General features: G+C 41.4%; 1 protein-coding gene across 1 annotated transcript; it reads left to right on the top strand.

The window, feature by feature from the left end:
• Window positions 1-675: 675 nt before the first annotated feature.
• LOC139907796 (uncharacterized) lies at window positions 676-13638 on the top strand. Its single transcript, XM_078284701.1, has 12 exons — window positions 676-766; window positions 3689-4016; window positions 4244-4296; window positions 5382-5618; window positions 5937-7815; window positions 8554-8727; window positions 9125-9292; window positions 10166-10339; window positions 11155-11328; window positions 11555-11728; window positions 11891-11940; window positions 12244-13638. Exons 2-12 carry the CDS (start codon window positions 3721-3723, stop codon window positions 12801-12803), a joined length of 3939 nt encoding a protein of 1312 aa, XP_078140827.1. The 5' UTR covers window positions 676-766; window positions 3689-3720; the 3' UTR covers window positions 12804-13638.
• Window positions 13639-20190: the final 6552 nt, after the last annotated feature.

Here is a 20190-nt window from a genome sequence, read left to right on the forward strand (position 1 = left end):
CATCGTAGAAGAGGAGAGATACCAATTTCTCCACTGGTAGTAGCCTCAATAGGCCAGAATGCAATGCAGTCATGTTTTTAGGTACATTCTGACCCACCTGAAAGGATAATACAAAAATCATAACACCAAAAGCAGCCGGCTGCTGCCACCCAATGAACTGTTGACTAATCATCAACTAAGGAGAGCTGCCAAAAGTCTGGCTGTAGTTGTTTGGTTCTGCCAGGTTTTCCCTGCCAGACGACAGGGAAAACCTGGCATGGCTTTTCAGACAGGAAGACACACTCACACAGTGCAAGCAGAATGGACTTGGAGGCCGCCGGACTCAACCCTGAAACTGGCACAGACAGGCTGGGAGTATGCCAACAAATATGAGTATCGATCTGAAAAAAATATGTGTGTGTGTGTGTGTGTGTGTGTGTGGAATGCATGATGTGGAATGCATGATGTCAATAAAGTAAAAGTCAGAAAACTGAAAATTGAATCAAGATTACACTAATCATCTACAAAAGGTAGTGTGTTTAGAAAGGAGCTTCTGTACAGCTATGTAGAAACCACACACACACACACACACACACACACACACACACCACCCCCTCCCCTTCCTTACCCTGGGTCCACCCACAAATTCTGGCTTCCTGTCTGGTAGTTTTCCTGTATTGTTCAGTATCGTTTATAAGTTGATCCACTGCACATGCACACAGGCTTTCAAACTGCAACACTTTCTCATCTGTTGCTGTAGTCGTACCACAGGATCACAGGCACAAAGGTAAAAAAGCATGTTTGCATGGATGTGTGTGTGTGTGTGTTTGTGTAGAAAGAGAGATTTAAACATCTTAAAAATGTTGATTACTAGTTAAGTCAAATTAATTACATGGTACTTTATTAAAAAATTACAGTGCAACGCAGAACATGAATGCCGGAAAAAAAAAGAAAGAGAAAAAGAGATTCTTTACTTTCAAAGACAGAGAGCTCCAACTTTTCTAACGGTGTAACATGTATGATCTTGCAGCAGCATAATTCATAAACAACACTGCATGGAGAGAGTCACACATCTTTTTCCATCATAACAGTTGATTGTGACTAAAATCTTGTCAGTTGCTTCACTATAGAGCTTCTTAGGTCTGGCTTGCCTGTGTGCTTAGTTCTCTAGTACAGTGCTATAGAGCCAATGGACACTCCAAAAGTCAACCTCAAAAGCACCGAAAGCATGTCTTTTTCAACACATTGGTTGCTGTTGTTTATTCATTGTGTAAAGTAGTGCAAAATACATAGTGACAGTTGTCAGGTCATGGATCAACTAAAAATGAAATATATGTATGTATGTCTCTTTACAGAGTGAGTTTCAGTATATTGAAAAAGACTAGCTTTGGATGCTGTTTGGGTTATTTTTTAAGTATTTTCAAAACTATTAAGAAGGCAAACGGAAAAGCACATAGTATGTGGCGTAACTGCTTTCTGCCGATGCCTGAGGAACGAATATTTACAATAAAAAGGAGAGAAATGCAACGCTATGACAGCATGACATTATCAGTTGGTGCAGCCAGCGTGACGACGACATGAACCGTCAGCGACCACCTGGGCAACACTTTTTTGCGCCAGACTGTTCTGTAGCTTTTGTAGCCCGTAATCTGAACGCACCTTAAGTTCTAGAGCAACCACATTTGCTGAGTAGGTTTCAAATCTCCCCCACTACTCAGGCCAAGAAAAATGACACCGATTGGCCAGATGGTGGCGCTATAACATGCAAAATATACGTTTTGGCCAGTGAGTCCAGAACTATAATGTCAAGAATCAATTTTTTCCCCCTCAGATTCCTCAAGCCAAGATAGTTTGTCATATAATATACATAACATATATGGACTTCTTAGATTACGTCTATAACCCAGAGTTTTGAAAATCCAAACTGTGGGTGTGGTGCACGGATGAAGTGGAAGGTGAAGACAATGCAAACAGGAAGTGAGTCACATGCTAAAGCAACCAAACTTCAGATACACATACAAGTGTGACAGAACACATTTGGTCACGCTTCAAGGCAAAGACCCAAATAGACAATAAACAGTGTGAATGTCTTTCCAAATGTAAAAAATAATTTTAAGAAAATAATTTCTCAGGGATCAACAGAGATATAGATCTGTCTGCAGGAGCTCTGTACTAAATCCTTCAACATCCAACTAATTAATACACAGAATGTTGAGTAATCAATCCAAAGTTTGAGGATTACACAGGTCTAATATAAATTGTTTAGTGCTGGGGAAAATAAATAAAGCTGGACCAGGTGGAAGAAAATTTTTATATAGGTGGGAGAAAGTTGAGTAAACATTAGGGACGTTGTGGTAATCTCACGATTCGATTCAATTCACAATGTGTGGTTTCACGATTCAATTCAGCCACGATTCAATGTGATAAAAGTTAGATGGATACAAAGTATGATTGTACAACATTGACATTATTTATTTGACAAAACTATAAATCTTTTTAGCAATGTTTTTCTTGCAATGGTAAAGTAGAATAGTAGGCCAATCAGAATAAAAATGCCTCATATAGCCATCTCAGTCAGAATAAACTGGCCCATTCTGAATGAAATTTCATTCCGGTGGTATAACCCTTTCATAATCCAGTCAATGGATCCAATTTTGTCATGTAAACACTCATTTCAATCACTTTCTTTTGTTGGAATAGGCTGCACTTATTAACACTGGGGCACTCGGGCTTGACATAGGCGGCGTAGTGGTGACTCTGCCCACCCGGGCCAGTTTCGGCATACGCCGGTGACTATTACAAGTGTACCCAATCATTGTGGGTGCAAAAGAAAACGTCTGTTTCTGACACTTTTGGAGTTGTATGTTCTGATAAAGCTGTTGCTTAATCAGAACATACAACAGTAACGCAATAACGGTGCCAAGCGCCCAACACAGGTCCATCTTATATTCTGAAACTTTTATTGTGATTACATACTGTGGAGCATGTAAGCGCACACCATGTGATCCTTATTTAGCGTTCATGTAAACACTTGCGGGGGAATTTTCAGTTGGAATGATTTAATTCAGAATGAAAAAATATGGATCATGTAACCGCAGTCTCTCGCATTTGATTGGATGTCTGGGCTCATCAGAGCTGCTGTAACTGCTGGTTGTTGCTCGAGATATCGATCCAGAACATCCATAATGAGTTTGTGCTGTGGCAGCTGTAGCAGGGTCTGTTTGGTCGCTGTAGAGCTCCTACAACGCTCCCACTTGTCTCACCGGCCAAACTCTACTCAAATATCCTCTTCCTTGCCCAACATGTCTGCCGCTTGGCTTCGCGGTTTTGCATTGCAAAGTGTTTGCACCCTCTGCTGGTCAAACTGTGTAATGGCTGGAGACGGAGCAGCAGAGGCAGCAGATTACAGTAAGCGGCAGACAATGTAGCTCACAGGGTGTACATTTGATGCACATCGTTATATACCACAATGTACATCGTCATGATTTTACATCGCAAATTATCGTACTAAGATATCATCCCATCCCTAGTAAACATCATGTCCAAGACCAAAACAGGTCTTAGCCAAAATATGCAGAAGACCGCGAAAAGTCTGAGATGGCAGAAAAGTGGTCCCTGCCTGCACCTTACCCATTGTGGGAGTCTAGTATGGGTATAGAACTTGTGCAATGGAATAGCTCTCTGACTTTATGTAAATTCTCTCTGACAGATTCACTTAACTGGAGCTGAAGAGCTAACACCATGGGGAGCCAATGCTCCACACTCAGGAGGGGTAAACAAAGAGAAGAGGAGTGTTACAAAGTTCCAACCACAGTTCATGTAGAAAATGAGTCTCCTCTCTTCCAAAGAAGGCCATCTCTGAAGAAGGAGGGGGAAGCTGTAGAGGGGAGAAAAGAGGAGGAGACTTCATGGAGGAGAGAAGATGGAACCTCAGGTGAAAAAAATAAAAAAGAAAGAGTAGAAGAAGGAAAATGTTGGAGTGAGGAGAGCAGTACTCTGAAAGATGAGCACACTGCTTTTAAATCTAACAACCTAAGGTGAGACAACTCATTGCAACTTTTGGAATTATAAATGTTTCATGTTTCATGCTGTGACTCGCTTTTACAAGTTTTAATTGTGGGTCCTAAACTAAGTTGATCATATCAACATTGTCTGCCTATATACTTGGTATTAGTCTGAATATAACAATTTATATAGAGATACAAATGAATGCAGCAATGTTGCTATCTGAACTTTTAACTAACTGCTTTTTGTCACTTGTCAGTCCTTGCCACTCTGAAACATGTGCGGCTGCTTCAGCCACGACAGAGGAGAAAGGTGAGTTAAAGCAAATCATTTGATATTGAAAAAAGCTTTCATGCAGTGTCTTTTAATTTTTTTTTTATTCAAATGTTACCTTAAATTGCCAGCTAATTAAAGGATAATGCTGGTGTTTTTTAATGCATTTCTTACCGTCAACAAATCCTATGAAAATAATAAAATCAACAATGCGTTTGCTCTACTCCCGTTACTTTCCGACTTCCCACGTTCCCTTTTTAGCCTTCAACCCGGAAGTCATTGGCTCCAATTGTAAGCTAAAAATCTTTAAATACAGCTCACAAAGACAGTTTCAATTTGGGAACAAATTCTTCATTACGACGGGGACTATTTTCGGTGCTATGGAACTACTTTCCTGAGATGGCAAACGTGTTTACGGTCGGCTTATTAAGTTGTTTGAGGAAAAAGTCGGCCGGCCTGGTGCATCGTGATGATGAAATATGTTGCCCAGAGCAACGGTATGGCTCTTTGACGTGTTTTTAATAGTTTTAATACAATGGAGTTCTATGGCTGCTGGGACATGAGGCTTTATTGGGCATCGGCTACACGGATGAGACTTGTTAGCAAAACAAATAAACAAATTCATTGCTGATTTTGTTATTTTCATAGGATTTGTTGACGGTAAGAAATGCATTAAAAAACACCAGCGTTATCCTCTAAGAGCTAATTATGTGCATGTGCACATGCTGTGGATGTAGCCATCATTGAAGCCCCTTATTTCCTTGCATGCTTGCCATGTTATTTCGCAGTATTGTTCCAGTCCCAATAGGAATCATATGGAAAATTCTAATTTGATCTTTTCAGCCATCAGAAGATGCAAGAAATTATTTTGTAATGAGTTAATTGATGGACAAGAACTCTGTCTTATATTGTACCTATTCAGATGTATTTTATTACATTCAACAAATAACAAACAAAAATCATCTGTTGTCTCAAATTACCATTACTTGATGAATAGCTTTGTTTATACAACTGTTGTATAAAAGCAATATCACACTCAAGGTCGTGCTGTTGTACTGTATATCAGCACTCCCTCTTGTGTGATATTGCTTAATTATATGCCACCATGTGTTATCTCCTTGAAGAAGCTGACTGGGTGGACGAGAACAGAGCGCAGCTCATTCAAAGCGTCACATCAGTGATGCCCATTGCGGATGAGCTGCTCCAGAGGTGTGTTATCCATTATGAGTTGTACTGCAACATCAAGGCTATCAGGACCAGCCAGGACCAGATGAGGGACCTGTACAAGGCCCTCACATCTGCAGGAGCCAAATCTGTCTTCTATAGGATTCTACAGCAAATCCAACCAGAGATTTGTGAAAGTAAATGATTTCTTTTTGAATCCTAATTTTGATGGTTAGTGGAGGAGTAAACTATGATTAGCATAGTTCTTTGTTGAAGATATTAGTATAGTATAATGTTAGTAATGATTTGTGTAAACTGACGTGTGAAACTGTCAAGTGATTATTAACCCAATTCTTTCCACTCTATTCTATATTTTATTGCATAGTGGTTCAATGCATGTCGTAACATTATCAAGAGGACCAAGCATTCCCCACGTTAATGATTTATGCTGTTTTCCACAACTCAAGCAGCCATGATCATGTTTTGACATCATTTTTCTCACTCTTTCAATGCAGCAGAAGAGGTCATCAAAGAACTCATCAAGATGCATAAAGCATGTCAGAGGGAAAAGTTTAGATATCTATTTGAAGGCACAGCAGATAATCCTGAGGATGAAAAATCATTAGACAAAATTTACACCGAGCTCCACATTATACAGGGAGAGAGTGAACAGGTCAATGAAGAACATGAGATACGGGAGATTGAAGAGAGGTCGAGGACTCAAACAACTGAGAGCACTAAAATCAACTGCAACGACATCTTCAACACTGCACCTGGGCAAGACGGAAGAGAAGGGAGAACCATCAGAACTGTGATGACAAAGGGAATTGCTGGCATTGGAAAAACTGTCTCTGTGAAGAAGTTCATCCTTGACTGGGCAGAAGGGAGAGCCAATCAGGACTTGGACTTCATCATTGTGCTACCATTGAGGAAGCTAAATCTGGTCAAAGATGATCCGTTTAGTCTTCAAGCACTTCTGAGACACTTCCACCCAGAACTGTCAAACATCGCAGTTGCACAAATGTTTGCTAACCACAAAGTTTTGTTCATTTTTGATGGTCTGGATGAAAGCCAACTGCAATTGGATTTCAGTAAAACCAAAAGCTTGACAGAAGTCACCAAGGAATCGTCGGTGGACATTCTGCTGACAAACCTCATCCAGGAGAATCTGCTTCCCTCTGCTCTAGTCTGGATAACTTCAAGACCAGGAGCGGTTCACCGCATCCCTCGAACATGTATAAACCAGTGGACTGAGGTCCGAGGATTCAATGATCCACAGAAGGAAGAGTACTTCAGGAAGAGAGTTGAGGACAAGAAAGTTGCAGAGAGAATCATTAAGCACATTACAATGTCACGGAGCTTATACATTATGTGTCACATACCTGTCTTCTGTTGGATTGCAGCCAAAGTTCTTGAACACTTGTTGCCTAAAAGTGACAACACTCTAGAGAAAAGTGGCAACAAAGAAATACCCACAACTCTTACTGAGATGTACACACACTTTCTTCTTATTCAAACACAGGTAGCTGATGAGAAGTACCAGAATAACCACCAGAATCAGTCAGATATAGAGAGGATCTTAATGTCAAGCAAAGAATTCATTCTGAAATTAGGTCGAATGGCGTTTGAACATCTGGAAAGAAGCAGTGTCATGTTCTATGCAGGTGATCTGAGCAAATATGACATTGACATACGCAAAGCTGGGGTTTACTGTGGGTTGTGCACAGAAATATTCAAAGTAGAGTCTGTGCTCTACAAGAAGAAGGTGTACTGCTTTGTACATCTGACCATTCAGGAGTTTTTTGCTGCTCTCTTTGTGTACCACAGTTATGCAAGTAAGAAAATTGATTCTCTAAGTCTAAAGACTTTCCTGCTGGAAGGATCTGAGGAAGAGCTTAAGTCTATCCTGGATGTAGATCCAGTTCATCTTCCCTTAGAAGAGCTGATGGAAATTTCAATAGCTAATTCAACTCTGAGAAAGACTGGAGAACTGGACATGTTCCTCAGGTTCCTTATTGGAATGTCTCTAGCATCAACACAGAAGCTGCTTCAAGGCCTGATTCAGCAGACAGAGGACAACTCAGAAGTTGTTGAGGAAATCAAAACAAGTCTAAAAGAGATCGATTTAGCTGACTGCTCACCTGAAAGGTGTCTGAACCTTGTTCACTGCCTGATTGAACTGAAAGACAGTTCTCTACACGATGCCGTTCAGGACTATCTGAAGCCAAATCATGGTGCAGAAACAGAGCTCTCCCCTGTTCACTGCTCAGCTTTGGCCGACACAATTCTGATGTCAAATACACCACTAGATGAATTTAACCTGAGGAAATACAGGCCATCACATAATGGTGTTTTTAGGCTTCTCCCAGCTGTGAGGAACTGCAGAAAAGCAGTGTGAGTTGGTTTTTATTGCACTGTACTATATCTGCTTTTCTTGCCACTCACTTTCCTGCAAAATAAATTTCAGCGAGCTATGAAAAAAAACACAGTAAAACCTTTTTTATCATATCCTCAATTCACAACCGACCAAATCGACCAATTCACAAAACAACATGAGAGTTATTCCTAGAGTGATGCTATCCAGTACAACATCAGGGGTCTCTTATAACTAAAATAAATGTATTCATGTATTACTTATACAGCATGCTGTTCTGCCTAGAGTCATAATCTAATTGCTGCAGTTGACGGTTGTTATAAAATGACAAAGAAACACAAATATTGATAACAACTGAATGATTGTTACAGTAAGCAGTTGTGCAATAGCCTGACAGTCAAAAAACAAATAAGTGTTTATCAAAAGTATTCACACATTTGCAAAGTTGCTAACTTGCTGATGTCAGTCCATGTTAAGTGAATGAGCTTCAGGTAGCACCAACTTAAAGAAAATTTGGATTTCATTTTGCAAGCTAGACTGTGTATTATCACAGTATCTAAACATTGTAGGTGCTGACAGTGTTGGTTATTTGTGACATATTACATATAACTGGCAAATTCTTATTGAAGCAGTAATAAACTTTGAAGTTGGTTTTTATGACCATATGTGCTATAATAAGAATTTGCCAGCATAGTACTCTGTCTTTTAATGTATTTAAATCTTTACTAAATCTTGGATGTATTTCTTAATTTCTGCAGAATCTCAGGAGTGTGGCTGAATGTTTGGTTAAGTGAAACAATCTCCTCAGCTCTTCGAATGCCCAACTCAGTGCTGACAGAACTGCACCTGACAAATAATACCTTTCTAGATAAAGGTACACAGATCCTAACTGATGGACTGAGAAACCCTCACTGTAAACTGGAGGCTCTGAGGTTAGTGGATCTAAATGTTTTTACTTTTTTCTTTTGTTTTTTTACCACCTTCCAGTTATACATTTGTGTCAGCAAATACATGAAAATGAGAAAAACAATGAAACACTTGCCATTGGGCATAGTGTCAACTTCATATATGATATTTTAAATTACCCACTCAATCAATCAATTTCAACACAACAACCCCATAATGTACACTGATGCCTGAATGGATTGTAAGACAAATATTTCCTCATTACTTGAATTGAATCCATATTTTTTTGTAATTTTTGACTTTGTAAGTGCCTATTAGAAGTAACCTTTGTATTGATGCTTCGGGGTTAAAAATACTGCATCATTTCCATGTATAAAGTACGGAGAGACAGTTGTCACCTGGTTTTGTCTTTTGCATTTATAGTCTCTGCGGGGACGGACTCTCATCCAGTGGGTGTGAAAATTTGGCGTCAGCTCTCAAGTCAATCATCTCAAAACTAAGAGAACTGGAGCTGAGTGGCAACATACTGTGGGACTCATTACAGACTGTGCTTTCTGCTGGGTTAGGCAGCCCTAAACTGGAGAAACTGAGGTCAGTCTCAGCCCTATTTTTCCTCACAGTATTAAAAGTGTTTTTAAAGTATTAAACTGTTTTTATAAAAAGAGCTTTAAAATTGGTGTTGGTATACGCACATTAAAGGAATAGTTCACCCAAAAATAAAATTCAGTCATTATCTACTCACCCCCATGCGAGTTGAAACTCTTGTGAAGTTTGTTAGTCCAACACTCACAGAGCTTCCCAGGACGACTCCGTAGCAGCCTTCTCCAAAACAATAGAAGTCATGGTGGACTGATCTTTAGAGTTTCGAAAATAAAAAAGAATCATAAAATTACTCCATACAGCTTGTGAAGCATAATCCAAGTCTTCTGACGCTATACGATCACTCTGAGAGTGGAAAAAAAAATAATTTGATCCATTATTTAATGAAAATCGAGTTGTTTTGCATTGTATTTACTTCCGCATTAAACAAACCTCATGAGATGGAGGTCGCACACTGTCGCACACACAAAAAGGCCACCGTGGCCTTGTGAGGTTTGATAATGAGTGGTATATGGACTAACACACTTCACAAGGGTTTCATCTCGCATGGGGGTGAGTAGATAATGACTGAATTTTAATTTTTGGGTGAACTATTCTTTTAATTCAATTCTCTCTAATGAAAATGTATATGCATTATACAAAAATAAAACACACACACATAAATATGCAAATTCTGCATTGCTTTTTTCTGTTAACTACTAGAATTATATGGTGACATTTAAAAATACCACACCTTTAATCTAAAGCCAAGGTCCCCCAAATCGTATATATAAATTGTTTGTAATTGTTTGACCTGAAATTAATAATCATACTTTACAAAATAAGATTCGTGTCATGCTGTCTTCTGATTTGCAAATTCCCAAGGCTGAATCGGAATGGTAAGACTACAAAAATCTGTCAGGAGTTGGCGTCAGCACTCATGTCCAACCCTTGTAACCTGCGTGAGCTGGACCTGAGTTACACCAATTTAAACAACTCAGAGATGAAGATCCTCTCTGCTGGGCTGATGAGCACAAGCTGTAGACTGGAGGCACTGGGGTAAAAGACCGCACTTCTAATAAGAAGTTAGTTGCAGACGCACCAAGAAGTTTAAAAATAATTTGAAATACAGCAGCTTTGAACTCGAATACAGTTGTATTCAAGTTGTAATGTTTGGGCCACTTTCCACTCCTGTTTTGACCTTATTCACACAGCAGCCACTCAAGGAACACTCAAAATGGGAAGCTGTACCTGGATATTGGCATATAAATTAGTGTTACTTCAACACATAAGTGAGGACTGGGGCCAGACCTAAGAGTTATCAAATTAGCTAGCAATCCCCGGAACAACAACCACAATGACTGCTTGAATTTACCAAATATAATGTGAACCTGTATCCCTCCGGATTCTTGAGTTCAATTCGTTTTGTAATATATTTTTCAGTGAGAAATCTGTGAAATGATAAATGTTTTTCTGATGCATCTTGGTTCACAACAGTAGGACAGAGGTGAACTGAACTTGCTCTTCCAGGTAGAGTTTCCCACCTCGAGTGTTCAAAATGGCCGCCATGTAAATAAGGTCATTGTTAGGGTCTCACGTAGACTAGATAAGGAGCTCCAACTATCACATGTGTGACATGTATTGGGAGTATACAATTTCCTCCAAACTCCAAAGGGAGTGGTGAACCAATAGCAAAAAATATATTATAACAGGTTAATGGTGCATGTTCAGTAGCACTGGTGTCTTTCTCTCTCTTTCGCATGCTCATATAATTGATTTTCCACTAGAAAAGGTGCTTTTTAGTATGTAGATTATCTTCAAACACTTTGTATACTGTTTAGCAGAGAGATGACATTCCTGCATCTGTCATTCAGGCTCAGTCACAACAACCTCAATGAAGAAGGTTGTGAGAAGTTGGCCTCAGTACTCAGCTCCAACCCTTCTCACTTGAGAGAACTGGACCTGAGTTACAATGACCTGCAGGACTCAGGGGTGAAGCTGCTCTGTACAGGGCTGATGAGTCCACACTGTCAATTGAAAACACTAAGGTCAGTGCAACAAAGTAGCTCTTTCCCTTCAACTTTACTGTTCTGATTCTGGAGATACATAAATTAAATGCTTTCTCTACATGAATTGTTCCCTCAAATTCGGGGCTAACGGGGCTCATGTCATGTTAAAGTGTCCTTAAGGAACACCTACTTCCTCACTCAGTGTAAATTGTTTGATAAAAGCACCAACTGCATGCCTAAAGTGTAAATGATGTGATTTCTGTAGGCTGTCATTCTGTAAGGTCACAGCAGATGGATGTGCCTCCCTGGCCTCGGCTCTGAGGTCTGACCTCTGCAGCCTGAGAGAGCTGGACCTGAGCTTTAATCACCCAGCAGACCAAGGAGTCAAGCTGCTGACTGAAAGACTGGAGGATTCAAGCTGCAGTCTGGACAAACTCAAGTTAGTATGATTAGTGTAACAGTCACTGTTCCATGATTAATCCAAAATTATTTTGCAAGATGCATTTGGTTTATTTGATATGAAGGCAAAGTTGAACATTATTTGTTGTTGTTGGGGAGGTGTGGAGTTTTCACCTTCTGTCCCTCTGCTTCCCTCATACAGTGTGGACCATAATGAAGAGTGCTGGTTTGACTTGAAACTACTGAGGCAATGTAAAAATGCAACTACTTCTAATGCTTTGATTTTATAATAATATACTAACTTTGTTAGTATGTAAATGCTCTGCTGACTAATTTAATTTACATTTGAACAACAAACCCCTTTGTATCCATATCAATTAACATCACAATAAATTATTTTCTTCATGGATTTATCATAATCAGCACTTATAACGTTTTTTGGGATAACCTATGGTTACCCATAAAGATTGTTGAGAGCCGAGGATGAATCACACACACACACACACACACACACACACACAGACTGCTAATTGTTCTTCTGTCTCTTGATTATAGATGCCTGTGATCTGACACTGGACCCCAACACAGCAGGCACAAAACTCATTTTGTCTGAAGAGAACAAGAAGGCAGAATGTGTTAGAGAGAAGCAGCCATATCCTGATCATCCAGACAGATTTGATGATCATCAGGTCTTGTGTAAAGAGGGTCTGACAGGTCGCCATTACTGGGAAGCTGAATATTTTGCAGCTGGTAAAATTGGAGTGGCATACAAAAGCATTGCCAGGACAGGAGACAATAGTGAGGAATATAATTTGGGACAGAATGAAAAGTCTTGGTGCTGGACTGTTAAAGACATACACAGAGGGAGTTTTTATCACAATGGCTCAAGGATCAAATTTTGCCGTGCCAGTAGCCTAGAGCACAAAATAGGAGTGTATCTGGACTGGCCAGCTGGTATTTTGTCCTTCTACGAGGTTTCTTCTGACACACTGACCCACCTCTACTCCTTCCATACAATTTTCACTGAACCGCTCCACCCTGGTTTCAGTTTGGAGTCAGATGGACCAATGAACCTCTGTAAAATAAAGCAGCCTGAAACCTTAGAGAGAACTTGATATGTATAGCCATGAAGACCTGGCCCTTGCTGGTAAATATGAAAATACTTACAAACCAGCAGAAATTCAAGTTGAAGTTCAAGCTGGGCCTTTACCAGAGTCTAAGATAAGTGAAACTGGGTTGTTATAGCAGCAAACAGTAAAAGGATACAGCAAAGTAAATTGAATATAAATAAGAATAAAGCAAATCGGGGTATTTAAACATAACTGACAATTACACAATGAATTATATATTTACAATATGTAACAAATGAGAAAAATAAGAATATGCTAAATTATGATGTATATATATTTACTGTAAAATACATTTATTGAGATCAACAACAGATGGGTGGGAGCATTTTATTTCCATGTATGTGAACAGGAATAAACAGCAATAATCAATAAAAATGATATGTCCTCCCCCATATATGTGATATCGACGATGACATAGTGATGTGTGTGTGTGTGTGTATGTGTTTTTTTTAGGTAGGTAGCCAGGCTGTGTGGAGGAGATGAACCATAAATGAACCTTTGTAATATCTGAATCTTGTGTAAATTTAAATTAACTCGGTGGTGGAGATAAAGCATTTCAGATGTGTATGAGAGATATGAGTCTCTGCCCAACTTCCACAGAAATGAGCGTCTGTAGAGAGGAAACAAGAACGTGTTTACAGCTTGGACAGGCTGGTCTGCATTCCTTCTCACTAGAACAATACTTCCTCCTCCTCTAGTGTTTATGCCCACATATTGTCTTCTCTGTTCTGACTTTTTTTTTTTTAACTGACATCTGTGCGAGGTTCAGGTTCAGGCCTGCACACCAAAGTGCTCCCCTGGAACCAACATAATATGTGATCTCCTAAAATCTGATCTGTATGATCAGACCTCAGGTACAGCTGTGGCTGTAGAGAAAGAACATTTCCTCTTCTTCCCTCATCCTCAAATATCATATCCACTTATCTCATACATTTAAATTAAAGTTCAATCAAATTAAATTGAATTGTCTCAGTGACTTTGACTCGGTAGTTTCACTTTCATGTGTTTACCTGTGGATGCGTGCAGGTGTGTGTGTGTGTATATATATAACAGCCAGAGATGCCAGCTAAGACAGAAAAGCAAAAAAAAAAATAAAAAGAGACCAGCAGACTGACAAGTGATGGTCACACACACACACACACACACACAAAACCACAACTACACACACACACACACAACACACACAGAGTGTCAAAGATATGGAGGGGCGGTTACTGTAATTACAGATAGACAGACAACCACAGTTCAACACGCTGCCACCTGCTGCCCCTTATACGCAACTTCAGGACAACATGAGCCAATCTAGCTGTCAAGTAGTTTTTCATATTTTATTTATGCTTTTTCGGACAGTGTACAGTGAAGAGTGACAGGAAAGATGGGAGAGAGGGGTAGACATGACAACGATTTGTTAGCCATTCAAACTTACACAACATACCTAGACTGTTGATGTACCAGAAAGACCTCTACTATTGTGATTGACTGGAGATAGCAATAGCAGTAAGAACTTGGTAGTTAATACAGCAAGTCTGTAAATTTGACTGTACTTTCCAGCCAGCGTACAAAATGGCATTAGCCTAAAAGCAAGGAGATGACCAGGTCTCCAGTTTGAATTCCACAACTAGCTTGGTAAATCTTTGTAGAGGAAATTAAGGAACTATACTCTCCTCAAAGAACTGCTGTAGAGGTGCCAGTAAGCAATGCACTTAAAGGAGAAATCCACCCTAAATAACTTCAACACTAATAAAAAAAATAGCTATTGGTGATGTACATTGCATTTCTGCGAGCGAGGGCTTTCTTTCTAGAGCCGCCATTTTGCAACAAGAGATGTTCAACAATCATACAGGGAGAAATCCATCGTAGAAGAGGAGAGAGACCAATTTCTCCACTGGCAGTAGCCTCCATAGACCAGAATGCAATGCAGCCACAAGACATGTTGCGTTTTGAGTAAGGGAAGAACTCCCGATTTTTGATTGCTATCGGTCTCCACCTACATGTATAACCTACACCTGAATGAAACAAGTTCACAACTGTTCTCTGGGGGTTGTCAAAAGGCATTCTGGGAAATGTAGGAAGTAGGATTTGGGTTACTTCTACAAACTGAAGTAGAAGTAAGGCAGGTTGAGGGAAAGTGGGTGCAACGGAAAGGTAAATTACAACACAAAATAACTCCTGGACTGCATTGAGCATCATAAACAATATAAAAGATATGCAAGGGTGGATTTTTCCTGTAACAAACACCCGCTTCAACTCTTCTTACATTTATAAAGCTATGATAGAACTTGACAGCTGTCTTTGTATGTATGAAACCGTCCTTCCCCTGGAACTACCGGCCTTTGCTGTAAATAAGAACGTGTTCATCATTTAGTCATCTCGCTTTGTTTAATAAATGTTATTATAGCTTGCAGCGCAGTCAGACCACCACGTTAAATCAATCCAAATTAAAAATGTGGCTGACAAATTAAATAACGGAACTGAATCTGTCTGTCGTGTTTAACACCATACCGTCTGTGGCGAGACAACAAGGAGCCAGCAATGAGGAGGTTGGCTTTGCTCCGAATCAAAGACTCTCTTTCTGAAGGCAATCGCACATCAAGCTTGTTGATGTTGCTCATGTATGTCACTCCCGCTAATGAGCAGACTGGACACCAACTGCCACCGTTTGCAATCACATTGCACAGCAACCAAGCATTCATGAAGGAGAGTATAATTAGAGGAAATCATAGGAAGATATAATAGATCAGGTTACTGTAGTAGTTTCCACCTCATCTCTCCCTCTCCACTTTCTCCCTTCTTTGAGCAGAATACAAATGGCCAAAATAAGAGATCAAATCCCTGCTTGCTAGACCTTTCTGTGCGGGCGCTTTCGCTTGCTAGGTAGGGGGAGAACAGTTTGTGGGCAGAGAATGTGTGTGTGTGTGTGTGTGTGTCGTGGGGGGTGGGAGCTGTCACCTTAAGACTTTGAGTGCGCTCGGTTTGACAACATTAAGGCAGTTTGCGGAGCCTCCTGTCACCTCTGTGACACACATGGGGATTGTCCCTTCTGCTGTTTGTTTTGTCATCTTGTGTTTTTCCCCTTGGTTCCTTCCAGTTGTCAGCGGAGTAGGAGGCTTGTTAGCATAACTCGCGGTGAGGCACACTGACACACACACACACAGGCATGACACACTTGGAAACATACCTGGACACACACACACACCACACTGAATGTGCTCACTGTCACACCCAGAAGCCCTGTTTCACCGTTAGTACATTTATCTCAGTTACATTCCACCCCCAACTAAGTTTCAGTGATTCTTTTATCACCCTGTTGCCAGTGGAAACAAGTCAACATGTCATCGCCCACAAATGACGCAGGCATCCCTGTGGCCAATCAGTAACAAGATGCATCATCCCTCCAAGTTCTATCACAATCGGACCAGCGGTGTAGCATTTATGGCCTTTGAAAGTTTGGAAGTTTGACCTGTAATTATAGTGGGCCCATGAGGCCAATCAGTGTAGTTTTTAAACACCAGAACACGGTGCCAAAATGCATCGGACCAGTGGTGTCTGAGATATCACATTTAAGTGAAACATTCTGACTTGTAGTTAACTAACCCTAACCCACTTTCCTAACCCATCCCTGACCCCAACCCCTGACCTTCCTTTCCTTAACCCCTCTATCCTGACCCCCTGATCCCTGACCCCAACCCCATCCCCACCCCATTCCCCTAACCTTAACCCCACTCTCCCAATCTATCCCTAATCCCAACCCCTGACCCCTACTCCTGCTCCTGACCTCTATGGGACCACACTTTGACCCGCACTGTTGACCCCAAACCCAGATGGGCTGTGGGTAATTTTTGCTGCATCAAATTTGATTGCGCTATATTTTAAACTACAACTAACAAGGGGGTGATTCCCTATTCCCCATTACAATACTGTAACTTGAATAAGGCATAAGAGAGACTACTCCTGCTCCTAGCCTCTATGGGCCTACACCTCACCCTTACTATTGACCCTAAACCCACATGGGCCGCAGGGAATTTTTCAGCATCAGATTGATTGCGCAATATCTCACACTACAACACACAAAATCTTGATTTCCCACAACAATACTGTTGTCAGTCAATTGGTTATGAGAGAGGCCTAGGTGGGGGACTTGACTGGTCTGAGGGACTTACAGTGATGGCCTGTGCATCAAATTTCGTCTCCTGCGGAGACAAAATTAAACCTCTTTCTCACCTAACCTGCCACGCTCCCACCTCAAATTTCACGCCAATCGCACCACCCCCCAGGGAGTTATTCCAAAAAATACTTGTCCACAGATGTCCATTACTCCCACTTCCGGTGGTCGTATAGAGTCGGGGTTGGTACCGTTGGATCGGGCATCCCCAGGCGGAGCTTGGTTTCGAGTCGATACGACCTTCAGAAAAAAAGTTATTCAAGAAAAAAACCTATTTTTTAAAAAACTAACAAAATTGAAGCTCCGCCCACTCCCCAGGGTATAAAAGGCAAGGAGAATTTGCACTGAGTGTAGAGTAGGAGAGAGTGACTGAGAGGTAAGTAGCTTAGCATGTTAGCCCTTCCTATAGTTTCCTATAGTTTCCTATAATACTCTCATGTTCCTACAGTTTAAACTAAATTTAACATCTTATTTTTGCTCTCACCCAGACCCTTTGTAAGGAAATCAATGACAGACCCTAAGAAGAATGGCTACTTTCATTGAGGTAGCGAAGGACAACACAGAGTCCCTCTTGGCAGCCTTCCATTTTGGTAAGTGTACTCATCCAAACCCATACAAAAAACTAAAATTCACTACAAACATATCCAAATCGACTCCAAATTGCCTGAAACGTGCTCCTAGACACTTTCTGGGGGAACGATTTTGGACGTGGCACACAAATTGGAAATTTTTACAAATTATTTTGAATGGGAAGTCTATGGCAGCTACCACTTCCGGTGGTCGTGGGAAGTCAGGGGTGGTACCGTTGGATCGGCTGTCCCCGAAAACCTATGGGCGCAGCTGGGTTCCGAGTCTCTACGACATTCAGAAAAAAGTTATTCAACAAAAACGGGAAAGGGGATGTTGCTTTTTGGCGGTTTCGACCACTTCCGGTGGTTGCAAGTCAAGGGTGGTAGCGTTCGATTGGGCGTCCCCAAAAACCTATTCGCGGAGCTTGGTTCCGAGTCGCTATGACCTTCAGAAAAAAAGTTATTCAAGAATCCCCCTTCCCAGAGTGGTTTTCATCCCCTATCCTAACCCTAACCCTAACCTTTTCCAGGTGATCGTCTCCCCCCCCCCCCCCCCCCTTTCTGATCCCCACACCCATCATTCACCCTAACCCCAACCTCTTTGTCTTTCAGGCCGTCTTTTCAGGCTGTCTTTCAGGCCGTCGCCCCAACCCCTTGGCAGGTTCCTTCTTTGTAGGGTCGCCCCAACCCCCATGGAGTCGCCCCAACCTTTGCAGGTCCCTTTTCCAGAAGATCTTCCACCCCCTTTTCTGATCCCCACACCCATCATTCGCCCCAACCTCTTTGTCTTTCAGGCCGTCGCCCCAACCCTTTGCAGGTTCCTTCCCAACAAGGTCGCCCCAACCCCCAGGGAGTCGCCCCAACCTTTGCAGATCCCTTCTCCATGATGCTGCCCCAACCTTTGCAGGTCCCTTTTCCAGGAGATCGTCTTACCCCCCCTTTTTTTTCTGATCCCCACACCCGTCATTCGCCTTAACTCTGGTCTCTTTGTCTTTCAGGTTGTCGCCCCGGCTTTTGCAGGTTCCTCCTTGGTGATGTCGTCCTGGCCCCTATGGGGCTCTCTCTCCCCCCTCTCCCCCACTTCCTTTTCTTTCTAACCCCTGGCCCATTTCCTACTTCAGCCTTGAAACTTTTTTTGTGTTTATATATTTTTGTGTTATATATTTTTTTTGCTGGGGTGCCGCCCATGAATCCTCTCTGTGTGTTTAGATATATGTGTGTAGATATATGTATATGCGTATGTATGGAGATATATGTATAGGTGTGTATATAATAAATATAATTTTTTTTAATCAAAATTGTGTAGGGACGTGTTTATGGGGTGGCGGGGGTTTGCTCATGGTAAGATCGGCAGTTTGGCAGAGTGGTAAGATGTTGGTCAAGAAGTCCAAAGGGGTTGGAACTGGAGAAAGCAGGGTTCGAAACTCGGGCGGAGTGGGGCTCCTGTGCTGGAAAGGTTTTTTTTGGTAAAACCTCCTCCCAGGGGGCAGAGTGGGTAGACGAGAAGGGGAGGAGTCGGCTCAGCGTCGTGGGTGAGGGGGATGGGGAAAGGTGAGGAGTAGAGGAAGGGGTTACATGGAGGGAGATAGACAAGCACTGGATGCTGAGAGGATCGAAGGTGAGATGAGACAAATTTGGAGTGACTGAGGGAGTATCATGTCATCATGGCCGGGTGATTCCTAATTGACAAAGGGATAGCGTCGGGGGAAGGGTGGAATGGGGGAGTGTGTGTGTTTTTTGGGGAGTGGATTCGAATACATGGTGGGCAATAGCAGGTTTTAGATTCTGGTTGTGGGGTTTGGTAGCATGTGTAAAAAGGAGTGGATGAACAAAAGCATTGGTTTGAGGACAACGGTGTTTGAGGGCTCATTAGGCGGGGAGGGGAAGCAGCTGGGTTTCAGAGTAACCAGGATGTAAGGACTATATGGAATGGACAGCAGGGGGAGCAGTAGCAAAACTCTACAAGAATAAATAGGAAGGATGAGATTGAGTACGATGATGATGATGATGATAATAATAATAATAATAATAATAATAATAATAATAATAATGATGATAATAATAATTATAATATTATTATAATAATATGATGATTAGAACATAACAAGAATAACAATAAGGATAATAATGGGGGAGAAGGATAATCACGGGGATAACAATCACAACAACAATAATAATGACAATAAGAAGGACACGGTGGGTAAGGGGAATAAAACATTTAGATTATTTGAAGGTCATTTAACTCATTGGGTGAAGTTTACCGGAAGGGCTTAATAGATGTCAGTGATTACAAAGGATTTCAAATGCAGATGGAAATACCAATAAAAGGGGTCTTCCCTGGAGGGAGAATGGGGGTGTGTGTGGGAGAAAAAGGGGGGTGTGTGTGGGAGAAAAAGGGAGGTATGTGGGGGAGGGGATTCAGGTGAAGGGGACGGGTCCGAAGCGGTTTGTGTCGGGATTACGAACAGTTTTAAAGAAAAAGGGGGGTGTCCTACGGGCTCGTCAACGACCACCGAGTCATCGTTCCCTGCAGGGCCTGCCGACTCCTCCTCCTTCTTAGGTACCTAACAAGTAGACAAGCAAAGCAGACAACATTAAATGCAAAAAATCTTACATATATCCAGACAAGAGATAAGTTAAA

This window comes from Centroberyx gerrardi, chromosome 7, assembly GCF_048128805.1.
Source record: "Centroberyx gerrardi isolate f3 chromosome 7, fCenGer3.hap1.cur.20231027, whole genome shotgun sequence".
NCBI lineage: Eukaryota > Metazoa > Chordata > Actinopteri > Beryciformes > Berycidae > Centroberyx > Centroberyx gerrardi.